This window comes from Ammospiza caudacuta, chromosome 2, assembly GCF_027887145.1.
Source record: "Ammospiza caudacuta isolate bAmmCau1 chromosome 2, bAmmCau1.pri, whole genome shotgun sequence".
NCBI classification, from domain to species: domain Eukaryota; kingdom Metazoa; phylum Chordata; class Aves; order Passeriformes; family Passerellidae; genus Ammospiza; species Ammospiza caudacuta.
This window is the reverse complement of record NC_080594.1, coordinates 48,931,260-48,944,156: the sequence shown is the minus strand read 5'-3', so window position 1 is coordinate 48,944,156 and position 12,897 is coordinate 48,931,260. Positions and strand designations below refer to the sequence as shown.

At 41.5% G+C, this 12,897-nt stretch overlaps 1 protein-coding gene across 3 annotated transcripts in view; it reads left to right on the top strand.

Moving 5' to 3' along the window:
* The window catches only part of LATS2 (large tumor suppressor kinase 2), a 48,661-nt gene extending 36,287 nt beyond the window's left edge, over positions 1-12,374 (top strand). For 2 of the 3 annotated variants that reach the window (XM_058825097.1, XM_058825099.1), the window contains exons 3-8: positions 170-302; positions 2,196-3,733; positions 6,444-7,026; positions 7,643-7,825; positions 8,988-9,094; positions 9,796-12,374. In XM_058825097.1, coding sequence (XP_058681080.1) covers positions 170-302; positions 2,196-3,733; positions 6,444-7,026; positions 7,643-7,825; positions 8,988-9,094; positions 9,796-10,290 — 3,039 coding nt within the window. In that variant the 3' untranslated portion in view covers positions 10,291-12,374. The remainder of the gene's footprint in view (positions 1-169; positions 303-2,195; positions 3,734-6,443; positions 7,027-7,642; positions 7,826-8,987; positions 9,095-9,795) is intronic. The other variant, XM_058825098.1, reaches the window with a different exon arrangement.
* The last annotated feature ends 523 nt before the right edge of the window (positions 12,375-12,897 follow it).

The window sequence follows — 12,897 nt, the reverse complement described above, 5'->3', positions numbered from 1 at the left end:
TGAGTTGTGTAAGGCATGCAAATGGTTTCAAAATACGAGTCCATTTGGCTTCAGGCAGCTGTGATCTGATGTTTAAAATGCTCCTATTAATGTAAGAACACTTACTGCTCTTCAGCTTGCAGTCCTTGGATTTTGTCACAATGTGATTCAATTCTTGTGTGCTTTGCAGGAGATGGCTGTCCGGGCACTGAAGCAGACAGGGAGCAGAAGTATTGAGGCAGCCCTGGAGTACATCAGTAAGATGAGCTACTTGGATCCCAGAAATGAACAGATAGTACGTGTAATTAAGCAAACCTCACCAGGTGAGCATGATTTTTTTTTTTTTAATTGTGTTCTTCTTTCTTGCAATAAGCCAGTTTTTAAAGAAGTATCGCTGCTGGGGAGAAGTGTTGGACAGCAGTGTTCCACAGCAGTCTTGTAGGAGACAGTGCCAGCTTGCAAGGCCAGCTGGGCTGGAACCTCAGTACAGCTCACCTGCTTCCAAAGAGTTGTCTGTGTACACTTTCATAGTCCACCTTCTTAAGCAATCTGTTGTTCAAATCCAAATATTCCCCTATTGACCAGAACAGACTTACTGCTGTGCAAATCTAGGAGGTGGACATCATATCTCTCTTGACATCAAGATTATTTGCACAGCTGAATTATGTGTCCCAAAGAAGGACAGTTATTGCTGCTACATTGCTTTGTGGCCTCTGATAAGGGAAAGCAAAGTCAGCTTGCCCCCAAGGCTCAGGATGAATCCTGCTGACAGAGATGACAAATGGGTCTTACTAGCTGCCTCCCACTTCCAGGCCAGGGTAGCCACTTCTTAAGATGCTTAGGATTGCTACAGCCTCATTCAGTGCATCTCACTGTGTCCCAGCAGGTGAGCTGTCAGGGGTGCTGCTGTACGAACAGCCTCAGTAATGCTGGCCTTGTGTTATCACAGGAGAAAGAGCTGCCAATTATAGATTTCACTTTAAAGATCTCTGGTTATTTGTTCAGCCTGATTCCATTTCAAAACATTGCATTCTTTATGAGGGTATCATTTAGTGTGGTGCACACTCACACTGTGCAGAGAGTGTGCAGAAACCTCTCTTAATGCTCTGCACGTCCCTATGTGTCCCTGTGCCCCTGTGGCAGCAGGGCTTGTGTGTCAAGGTGAGGAGTCAGCAGCTGTGCTCAGCTGGGGTGTGCTGTACTGCTGGCTGTATATAATTGTAACGCACTGTTGAAGCCTGTTAGTATGTCAGTATGGCTATTCTTAAGTCAGGATTTTAAAAGGAAATGGTCTAGGCATAAATGGGCCAAGTCCTGTAATTTGTGAGAGCTAAAGAAGCAGAAGGGGAACAAAAACATAACAGCAGCACAGAGTCTTCCCTTGTCTTTTTAGCACAGCCAGTGCTTTATACACCTGCAATTTGTCCTCAGATCAAAGAACTGATGAAAAGTGCCGTTGACACTTCCATTGTAGGAATGCTTCTGTCTTGTCTCTGCACATTCTTCAAGCTAAGATTAATATGTTGACACCCTGAAAGATTTTCCTTCCCAACAGATGGAAGATGAGTAATGTGAAGGGGTACTCAGTGTCCAACACATTGGAAGGAATACAGGACAAACTGTATGATGCCTTTGTTTAAATGAAGGAGAAGGAAAGAGGGATTTTTGAGAATGATGGAAGAGAGAGATGTAAACAGAAAACCAGTGTGAGCAGGTGGCTCACTGTGCAGAAGATGGACTCTGTGATGGCCTAGTAGTTTATAGCAATATTGACTTTAAGTTGTGTAGAAAGTCCTTCCAGGAGCTTTTTGTCTCCTGTTGTTGTATTTAACACTCTGCTCTGTAGCTTCCTCCTGTCTGAGAGCAATGACTGCTAATACTGGTCCAGCTTTAAGAAACAGGCTGTAGAGTAGTCTGATGAGTTCATAGTTAGGGAATTTGTGTTTCTATTTCCATTATTTGATAGGACTCCCTGATGATTCCTGGCATGAGCATTATTGTGATCTGGCACCGTTATCAGTAGGTATACTTGGCACCTATAACTTTAAATGTTCAGAGAGTTTAATTTGGGTTTTGAAAGGTGTTTTTAAAACACATACTCCCTGAGCAGTGTGTATATGTGTGTGTGTGTATGTATGTATAGATGTATGAGTAATACAAAGTCATTGGTTCACCTGAATTGTTTCCTAACGTTCTTCTGTATTCTTTTTATAAAGGAAAGGGTATTGTGCCAAATAATGTAACCCGCAGGCCAAGCTTTGAAGGATCAAATGAATCTTTTCCGTCCTACCATCAGATCAGTAATGCAGCCTATGAAGGGACAGGCTTTGGAGCAGAAGGTGCAAATATGCTTGCTGAGGTTCCCAGGCCATACATGGACTATTTAATCTCTACTTCTCAGTCTTCAGCTATGACTGCTCCTGTGCAGCGACCCTCTGGAGTAGGCACTCACAGCACACAAACAAGCCATCAGCAGAAAGCATACCCTGCAAATATGGAGTCTTCTGTGATTAATTATCCAGTGGCTAATCACAGCAGTCAGGCCCTGCAGCTGCAGGCGTCTCATGGCTGCAACAGCCAACATTACACCAGGCAGCACATGATGGTGCAGGGAGAACCTATGGGATATGGTGTTCAGCGGAGTCCATCCTTCCAAAACAAGATGCAGCAGGAGGGGGGATATGCCAATCTCCCAAATAAAGGGGCAGTTGTTCAGAACAACACTGGTCATGCATTTCAGCAGGCACCAGCAAGCCTGTATATCTCACATTCTCACCACAAGCAGACAAGTCCTTCTTCTCATCAAATGCATGTGATATCCAGAGGTCCAGCCTTTGCTAATGATTTTTCAGACAGTCCACCACAAAATCTATTGACTCCATCTAGAAATAGCCTAAACATGGACCTCTATGACATGAATAATCCTCAAGTTCAGCAGTGGCAGGCAGCAACACCATCACGCAGAGATTCTGTACAAAACCCAGGAATAGAAACATCTCCACGGCAACATGTATCCTTCAGACCTGATGCCGCAGTGCCAAGCAGAACAAACTCCTTCAACAACCACCAGCAACAGCCACAAGTGACAGTGTCTATGAGACAGGTTCCTCCAGGAAAACCCGATCCTTCCATCACGTCTCCAAACACAATCACGGCAGTCACGTCAGCTCATATCCTGCAGCCAGTGAAGAGCATGCGCGTGATGAGACCAGAGCCTCAGACTGCAGTGGGACCGTCCCACCCTGCGTGGCTGCCGGCACAGGCACCGGCTGTGGATGGCCTGGAGATCATGGAGCAGCACGTGCCACCACCTGGAGCAGCTAATGCCTACCAGCTTGATGTGGATTACGGTAACCAGGAGCTGCGCTGTCCACCCCCGCCCTATCCCAAGCATTTGTTCCTTCCTGGCACCTCTGAGCAGTTTGATATCAACTGCTTGTGCACCGGTGTGGAGCAGACTCTGCGTGTGGTCCCCACTTCAACAAGCAACAAGGCTGAAGAGAGCAGTGACAGAAATGACAAAAGCAGCAAGAGCACTAAAGCTGAAAAACCAAGCAAAGATAAAAAGCAGATTCAGACGTCTCCGGTGCCTGTGCGAAAAAATGGCAAAGATGAGGAAAAGCGAGAATCCCGGATAAAGAGCTACTCACCTTTTGCCTTCAAGTTCTACATGGAGCAACATGTAGAGAATGTCATAAAGACCTACCAGCAGAAAATTAACAGAAGGTTACAATTGGAGCAAGAAATGGCAAAAGTAATTCTTTTTTTGTTATTGTAAAATCTAGTAGGGTCAAATTGATTCTTGCTGTTTTTAATTTGTAAAAAAAAATTGTAAAGGCAGAATCCACTGAAGTAGTAGGTATCAGACACCTCCCTATACCAGACTGTATCCCCTTAAAAGTGTGGATGCAGGTCTGGGAGGCTGTTTGAAAAACCTGAGATGTGAAATGATATTTGTTCATACCAGAAAAGTAAAATGAGGCAAAAAACCCCCATATTATAGGTAAGAACTTAAAATGCAGGCTTGAGGCTGAGATAATTCTGGCAGTACTTTGGCAGCTCTTGCAAAACTCTTTGCTCAAGTTCCTCCTCACTGTTCCATGATTGCTGCCCATTCACCAAAGCCATGGTTCAGCTTGGCAGTCGCTGTGCCATATTTTCAGGTGACTGTGTAATACTTGACTGGAAGTTGTCTGTTGAACACATATAAGTGATAATGTCATGCAGGTAACCATATTGGACTGACTTGGACTGATTTTGGGACCATTGTCAGAACTCATTCTAGAGGCAGGTCTCAGGGAGATGCATTTTGGGTGATAGAACTTCTTTCATGCCTAACTGCAGCTCTCAAATCGAAGCTGACTCTCTGATAGTGCTGCTTAAAACAAGGCTGCCAAGCTTTGATGATTGGTCTGGTAGTTGTGTTTTTAATTTTTACTTCTGAAAGAGGAAGAGGGGTTTTTTCTTCTTAGGCATGACTGGAATATGATTAGTCTACTTTTGCATTAAAGGATAAGCTCTAGGAAAAGCTGTCATTAACACATAATGGATAATAATTAACTAACTACCCAATCTTCCCTAGCACAGTCAGTTTCCAGAGGCAATTGATTCGATGCTCACATTGCACCAGAAAACTCAGGAGTTTGTTTACTGAGGTTAGAATTAAGAGAATATTCTTGGAAAATCTCTTGAAACATTGGCATTTTACTGACAGTTAATAGCTTGTCCTCACTGCAAGTACAGGTTATATTGTGTTGCTTGAGTATTTTCCTGAGACTGAGGTAGGGAATGATTTCTAGAGAGGTATTACAGGATCTAATTGTACTAGTTCTTCTCTTCTGACTCTTCAGCTTTCCTTCACTCAGAGATAATTCAGGTGTAAACAAAAACAACTCCTTTCCCTAGAAACCTTATCACTGACTGAAAATACACATGCAGGAGATTTTTGCTATCTTAATATTGCATTATTCTAGAATTAGCAAGAACAGAGCGCACTCGTTATTTTACCCTAAAAAGTAAATATTTCCTCTATTATGGATTGATGTAGTTATCTTTCATTTCAAAAACAGTATTTCTTGTTTTGATTTGGCTTTTTCCTTCAGTCTGAAACTTCATCCTACCTGTTCTGCTAGTTTCTGTAGACTTACCCCATCCTTTATTCATACAGATTTAATTTTATACTGTGAGGATCTCATTGCATAGTCTGGCTGCCCACATTCATCTTTAAATACCTAGACTACAGATGTGAAATTAAATCAGCCTAAGCAGCAGCCCTGTGGGTGTATGCTTGGGTTTCTAGCCTGCTAATCAGTGAGCTTCAGCCCCTTCACCCTCCCAATGGCCCCTTCTCACCAGGCACTGATCTTTCTCTCAGAAGTAGTTCAGTTGATGCCAATTAATTCAGGATTTTGGATCTGGGGTGTGCAGAAAGAAAAGAGTATGCTGCAAGAGTATGCTGCAAGAGGAGCCTGGGGTCAGCCTAGGGGTTTCTGCTGGTGGAGGCCACCAGTGGCTCTCATCAGAGGGCCAGACACTGAAGTTGGCAGAGCTGGCGCTCTGCAGGCTCTGTCTTGAAAGGTGGGGGAAATCTGGTTGGATCCAGCTGCTTCTTTCTTTTCCAGGAGGTTTCTCCCTACAGCCCTGTGAAATGTTACTTGCAGTTACTCGGAGGCTCTCTGGAGATGGAAGGTGGACAGGCCAGCTGTTCTACAGCTTGGGTGCAGAGGGAAAATGATACATTTAGGAGGGAAATAGCACCAGGGTCTGGGCTGCAGTGGCTGAGGGGAGACCAGAGCTGAGGATTTTAGGTGCCTATTTTGGGAGGGGAAAAAGAGAAGTGTATAGAACAGATGCTCAGGAGATCTAAAACCTTGAGAGTGGAGGATGTTTATGGCAGAGGAAGAAACACAATTTCTGAAGGAGGTTTCCAAGGCACTTGGAAATGTGTAGGTCAAAAGCAGCTTTTTAATTACAACAGAAAACCAAACAAACAGTACTCAAGTTAGGAACTGCTAATGTGAGTTGCCGTGGGGAAACCATGATCAAAGTGAACTGCTGCACATAGGTTTAAGTTTTAATTTAAGGTTTAAATTAAGCTGGGCTTAAGTGCACATACATATGGTGGAGTGCAGTGGCAAAGTGCACATTTGAAAGGTGTAAACCATATCCCAAGGTCAGGTTTGTTATGTTGTATTCCCCTCTCTGACAATATTGCCCTATGCCTTCTTGTTCAGCCAAAAGAGACAGGCATACCAATCTCAGATATTGCAAATTCAGGCAACAACTTTGGGCACAGTGAGTTTTCAGAAATACCTCGACAGACAAGAGAGTATATCCCTCACAAATACATCTTTTCTGGTTCTTGGTTAATTTTTCTGAGAAATGTGTTTTGGGAATGCTCATTTGTTTTTCTCTTGCTATGAATATAATAGTATAGCTCTTGTGGTTTGTTTTCCTTTGTAAAGGCAGGCCTCTGTGAAGCAGAACAGGAACAAATGAGGAAAATTCTCTACCAGAAGGAGTCCAACTACAACAGACTTAAAAGGGCCAAAATGGACAAATCTATGTTTGTGAAAATCAAGACTCTGGGTATTGGTGCATTTGGAGAGGTGTGCCTGGCCTGCAAAGTGGACACCCATGCCCTGTATGCCATGAAGACTCTGCGGAAGAAGGACGTGCTGAACCGGAATCAGGTGGCTCATGTCAAAGCAGAGAGGGACATACTTGCTGAGGCAGACAATGAGTGGGTGGTTAAACTCTATTACTCCTTCCAAGATAAAGACAATTTGTACTTTGTGATGGACTACATCCCTGGTGGGGATATGATGAGCCTGCTGATTCGGATGGAGGTCTTCCCAGAGCGTCTGGCCAGATTTTATATTGCAGAGCTCACTTTGGCCATAGAAAGTGTGCACAAAATGGGATTTATTCATCGAGATATCAAGCCTGACAACATTCTGATAGACCTCGATGGGCATATCAAACTGACTGACTTTGGACTGTGTACTGGATTCAGGTGGACTCACAATTCAAAATACTATCAGAAAGGTAATATTTTTACCCTTTTTCTAGGATGCTATTGTGTTATTTGTTTTGAAACAAGCACCTACTTGTTGGCAGGAACGCCAGATCAGGAAACTAGACAAACAGTTAATGGCAATATAATGTGTCTGTCTCTCTCTGACTCACTCAATTAGCTTGTTTCCAGTTCTTTTGTTTCCAATACTGTTCAAAACCCTGTCAGTAATGTGGCTGCCCACTGCAGAAGCAGTAATTTTTCAGTTTATACTTGTTGGGAGGGTCTCTTTTGCTGGGGAAATAATTTAATCACAGATTTGGAGTAGTCCATATATCTCCTGTATGTGCTGTTGAGTTCTGGTGTCTGTTGGCAAAGAGGATATAAACAATTGGTGTAGCTAACTTAAGCATACTCCATAGTTCTGTGTCCTCCATATGGAACTATACTTTCTTGTGCTGAGACAGAGAGATTTTGTTGGACATTTTGTATGGAAAACCAATTCAGAATGGGAGGGCTTTAATGTTTAAAGTTCAAATGCCATTCTTCAATGAGAGTAGAAAATGGCTCTGGATCTGAGTAAAAACTTCTCTCTTTGTGTGTCAAGTTTTATGATCACAAATGTGAACTTTGTCTCCCATATGAAAGGGAGCCACATCAGACAAGACAGCATGGAGCCCAGTGATCTTTGGGATGATGTGTCCAACTGTCGATGTGGAGATAGGCTGAAGACATTGGAACAAAGAGCTAAGAAGCAGCACCAGAGATGTCTGGCCCACTCATTAGTTGGAACCCCTAATTACATTGCTCCTGAAGTCCTGCTTCGTAAAGGTAGGTAAACCTGTATTTTTGTCCTATTTTACTATTTTTTTTTCCTTGAATTATCTTGCTGCTTTGGAAGATTACCATTCTGAAGGCCACAAACAGTTAGATTAAGGAGAACTCCTGATGCTCCAGTGTGTAGCATCACCACACTAGGGGTGGCCATACTTTGTGTGTCCGCGCTCTGAGGCCTTTGAGTGAGGTTGCTTATAAACATGTTGGATAATTTTAACAGTGATATTTTTCAAGTATAAAGCAGATTATCTGTACTCATGGAGTAAAACTATCAAGTTTACACAGACCAGTGAGTAGCCAGCTGACATTCTGGATCACTGATTCAGATGGGCCACTTCAGCGTGGATTACATAAACTTGTGGAAATATGTCCTCCATATTCTCAGCCAGAGCCTGTGGAACCCAACAGAAAGTTTTCCAGAATTTACTCTGGACACCCTTCATTCACAAGGTTAGCTTGAGGAATTTGGACAGTACTTGGTGACTATCCCTGCAGAACTGACATGGTCACTGTAACAAAGAGATTAGGTGTTCAGAGTTGTCTGCAAACTAGATCCTAAGCCTGATCTTCTCTAACAGAGATTTCACAATGGATCCTACATCATTTGATTACACAAATTCCATTGAAATCAATGTTTAATTTTTTTTTTTTTTCCGATCTTAAGCATACACTTTATTGGTCTTGTTCACAGCACTTAAATGATTAAAGTTGTTCCTTTGCTTGTAACTTGCTCAGAGAGTTGTATGTGGCTTTCTTCTGTCTGTAGAGCCAGGCTGTGTCTTTCGGCAGCTTTTCAAAGTCGTGGAGTCATCTCCACTGAACCTAAGGTGGACATCAGTTGCTAAACATTTTTGTTATTTGAGGTTCAGTTTGTGCTGCTGTGGGATTGCGCACAAAAAACCCCTCCTTCTTTCTTTTTAATGACAGTGTCATGACTCACTTTTGTTGAGAATTTATTCAGCCAGGTTCAAGGACAGCAGGATTAGATCTTTACTAGAAGTAAACAGCAGTAAAGTAGGTCAGCAAGCAGAAGTCACAAACCTTTTGTCTGAGAAAAGGCAGAAGTTTGTGCTGTATGTTTTAATACTTAATTGCAAGCAGGTCTATACACATTCCCCTTAGCTAGTGGAGATCAACCTTTTGACTTGCCTTTCAGGATACACTCAGCTCTGTGACTGGTGGAGTGTTGGTGTCATCCTTTTTGAGATGTTAGTGGGACAGCCTCCTTTTCTGGCTCCTACACCCACAGAAACCCAGCTGAAGGTAAGTTGAAGCAAAGTTCCAGTCTGTGGTAGCAAAATTTTAACCCTTCCCTTCCCAGACCTACTCCCCTTTCTTTTGCTAAGGAAAGGAGTAATGGCTAAAAAAGCCTGATTTTAAATAGTTCTGTGCAAGCACACATCTTTTGCCAGTAAATGAAGACACTGAATATCAACTAGAACTGACTTGTCCAGCTGCAGAGATAGATATTAGTTTTATGAGTCTTCTTAGCAGAATTGTGATTTCTCAAGCATAATTTCATCCGTTTAATTCCTTAGGGTGCCTATTAGTACCTGATATGCCAGTGACAATTGCAGTTGGCAATATAAGTGTTTCACAATTGAGCAATGATAGGTCTTTTTTAGAGAGGATCTGTCTTGTGACCACTTTTCCTAGTTCATATTTTGGCGACAAAGAGAAGTAATTCCTTTGTGTAAACTGAGTATGTTCTCAAATCTGACTATTGGAATATTCTGGAAGGAATTTGCCTTTTTAACAAATGGTATTGTTCTTTTTTTCTGCTAGCCAACAATGTTTTTCTGGTTCATTAGAGTAATTACTAACAGGAATTGCAATCTTGAAGCTGTGAACTGTGCAGACTGTGAGATGACTCGTTAGGTGTGCACTCCTGTACAGTTCATGTTGGCCATTGGAAGAGTTCTGTTTCCAGATCAGAAGTTCCTTAATACCTTTGTTACCTGCAGGTAATAAATTGGGAAAGCACACTGCACATTCCCTCACAGATCAAGCTGAGCCCTGAGGCAACTGATCTGATCACAAAGCTCTGCTGTGCTGCTGAGGACAGGCTTGGAAGAAATGGAGCAGATGATATTAAAGCCCATTCTTTCTTTCACTCTATGGACTTCTCTACCGATATCCGTAGGCAGCCAGCTCCCTATGTTCCAAAGATCAGCCATCCAATGGACACTTCAAATTTTGATCCAGTTGAAGAAGAAAGTCCTTGGAGTGATGCTAGTGGTGACAGCACCAGGACCTGGGATCCACTAGCCTCTTCCAACAACAAACACACAGAGCATGCTTTTTATGAGTTTACTTTCCGAAGATTCTTTGATGACAACGGGTATCCATTCAGGTATCCCAAACCTTCTGGAATGGAAGTTTGCCAGTCTGAGAAGTCTGATGTAGAAGACAAAGGTGTGGTAGATCAGACTGGAGCTTGTCAGCCTGTATATGTGTAAATTATTGTATAGAGTACTCTAGATAAGACTAATCTCAAATCCAATAGGGCCTTTAACTGATCCTTTAGGAGCTGATCCTGCAGCACTTGTGTACCTTCAGCTGAGGCTGGAGACATCCTGGGGAGTAAAAGAAGCTTGCAGGGCCAGTTCCTAAAGATGGCACTCTTGAAAGTTCAGGTCAGTTCTACTGTAAATAACTTTGTTGATAGTTACACTTGAAATCCTGGTCTTCACCAAAATCTGCAAGGCCAGCAGTCTGTCATTTCTGGCCTATTTTATTTGAGGTCAGCATCCCCCTTACTCAGATTAACACTTACAGACTTCTGCAACTGTCAGCGTTGTGTTTTTTAAATGAGTAAAGAGCACTTATATTTTGTTTATAGCAGGGTTTTTTTCCTACTAAATTATAGGGATTAACTTTGACAAATCATGCTGCTGTTCTTCTTTTCTACATTTTTATTTTATCCATAGCACTTACTTCACATTTAGGAAGATGCATAAATCTGAAGAACATGTGATGAAAGGTCTGTGCAATAATGTAAGAAAGAAAAAAAAAGAAGAAGAAAAATGAAAAAAAGAAAACTGCTCTCTAATTTTCTAAATTTACTGATGCCATTGTATTCACACCGTGATTTTTGTTTATTATATGTATTTTCCACATTTCAAAATTGTGACATAACCTTGAAGCTGCTTTATTTCCTTCTGCTTATTGAAGTGTAATAGAAAGTGTGAGCAAGTGGCAACTTGGGTGTGATTTCATTGTCTAGTGTGTGAAGAATGTTGCATGAGCAGTGGTTTTCTATTTGAAATGGCCTTTTCTTGCCATTCACAGGCAGGTCCTGTGGATTCATTTTTCTAAGGGTCTAAAATTAGACCATTTTAAACCGTGTGTTGATAATGTATTGTGTGGATGGCTTCCTCTTATGATTGTATCCAATATTAATTTTGTAAAACAGATTGCAAAGGTTATACCTGAGTAGTGATGTTGTGGTCTGATGTAATAGATGGTTTTAGCAAGCACAGGTCACGGGCACACGCATTTCCCAACGTGGATCAGCAGCCAGAACATTACAACGGAGCAGATTTGTGGGGAGAGCCTGGATGGGGCTGGCTCAGGCAGGGAGCAGCACAGAGGCCATGGCTCCAGCTGGCAGAGGCAGCACAGCATCCAGACTGGAGCATCTCCCAGCGCAGGGCTCCCATAACGCACCGAGGCCCCATGTGCAGCTCCACAGACACCTATGGAACCTGGAGGTATGTGGCTTTCCAGACATCAGACCCCACATGTGTATCCATTTAAGATCTAATGTTTTAGGCACTGACATTGGAAAATGTTGGCATATTTGGTAGGTCATTCTGTCCCTTTGTCTAGAGTTAAAATGTTGCTGTGATGGAGCACAATAGGCCTTCATTTCTGTCAAATTATAGGCATACTTTGAAATATCAGTTTTTAACTATGTTAAAATATGCATTTTTCTTCTATGTATAAGTGAGAATTATTCAAGATGATATCAGAATACTAAAGATAATTAAGCCATACATATTTGCATATATATTATATATAACTAAATAAGTAAACACACACAAAAATCCATAATTCAGATTAGTGTAACAGTCCTATTTAAAGTGATTGACCTAATAACATTTGATGAAAACACTCCTTTAATGTGTTTTTGCTTTATTTTATTTTTAAATCTGGAGCTTCATTATTTTTTCCGTATATTATTCCACATATTATTCCTTAATGTTTTTAGCATATCCTATCCTATCCATTGTTTAGATATCTAAGCAACAACATATGAATTCATCAGCCTAAACTAAACAAAAATGATTGTGTATTTGTTTACATTTGTATGAAAGGAATGTTCTGAGGTATGCAGTGCTTGTGTTGTGACAGTTTATGTAAGATTCAGTATTACTGCTTTTTTATATAGTAATGCCATTTTTTTGTTATTTACATCTATCTGACATTCTTTCATGTGGTAGGTTCTTTCTCAGGAACTCAATTTAACTGTTATTTATTGATATATCATTGCCTTTGAAAGCTTCTACTGGCAGAATTTATTAAAAACCTGAATCAAAATCTACAATGTGTTTATGTGTTACTCAATCCTCCTTTAAGGGAGCAATTTTAGTGAATTTCTTTCAGTAATGTTATTGATGGGGTTGAGCTACAAATGTAAGATCCAAATCTTATCTCTCCTGCAGCATTTGAAGTGGAATCTCAGGGTACCTTCAGGCTATTTCCTCTGTCTCAACAGCCCTTAAGAATAAGGAGCAGAATTCCAGATAAAACTTGATTTTATAAATTTTTATAAATTTATAACTTGATAAAACTGGAGTGAGCATGTCAGTGGATGGAATAGATATGGAATGAAATAGATAAAACTGAACACAGTCACTTCCTGTGCAGTGGTGGTGCTGCCAAGGCAACCACAACACTGGCTTGCCCCCTCTGGCTGTTGCCTCTGATTCATTTCTAAAATGTAAATAATTCACCTGCACATACAGAATATCTGCAACTAAGCAAAACAAGAGAAACCAGCCCAGAAGGAAACAGGTGCTTCCACCATTACTGATTTACAATCTATGCTGCAGGGAACAGAA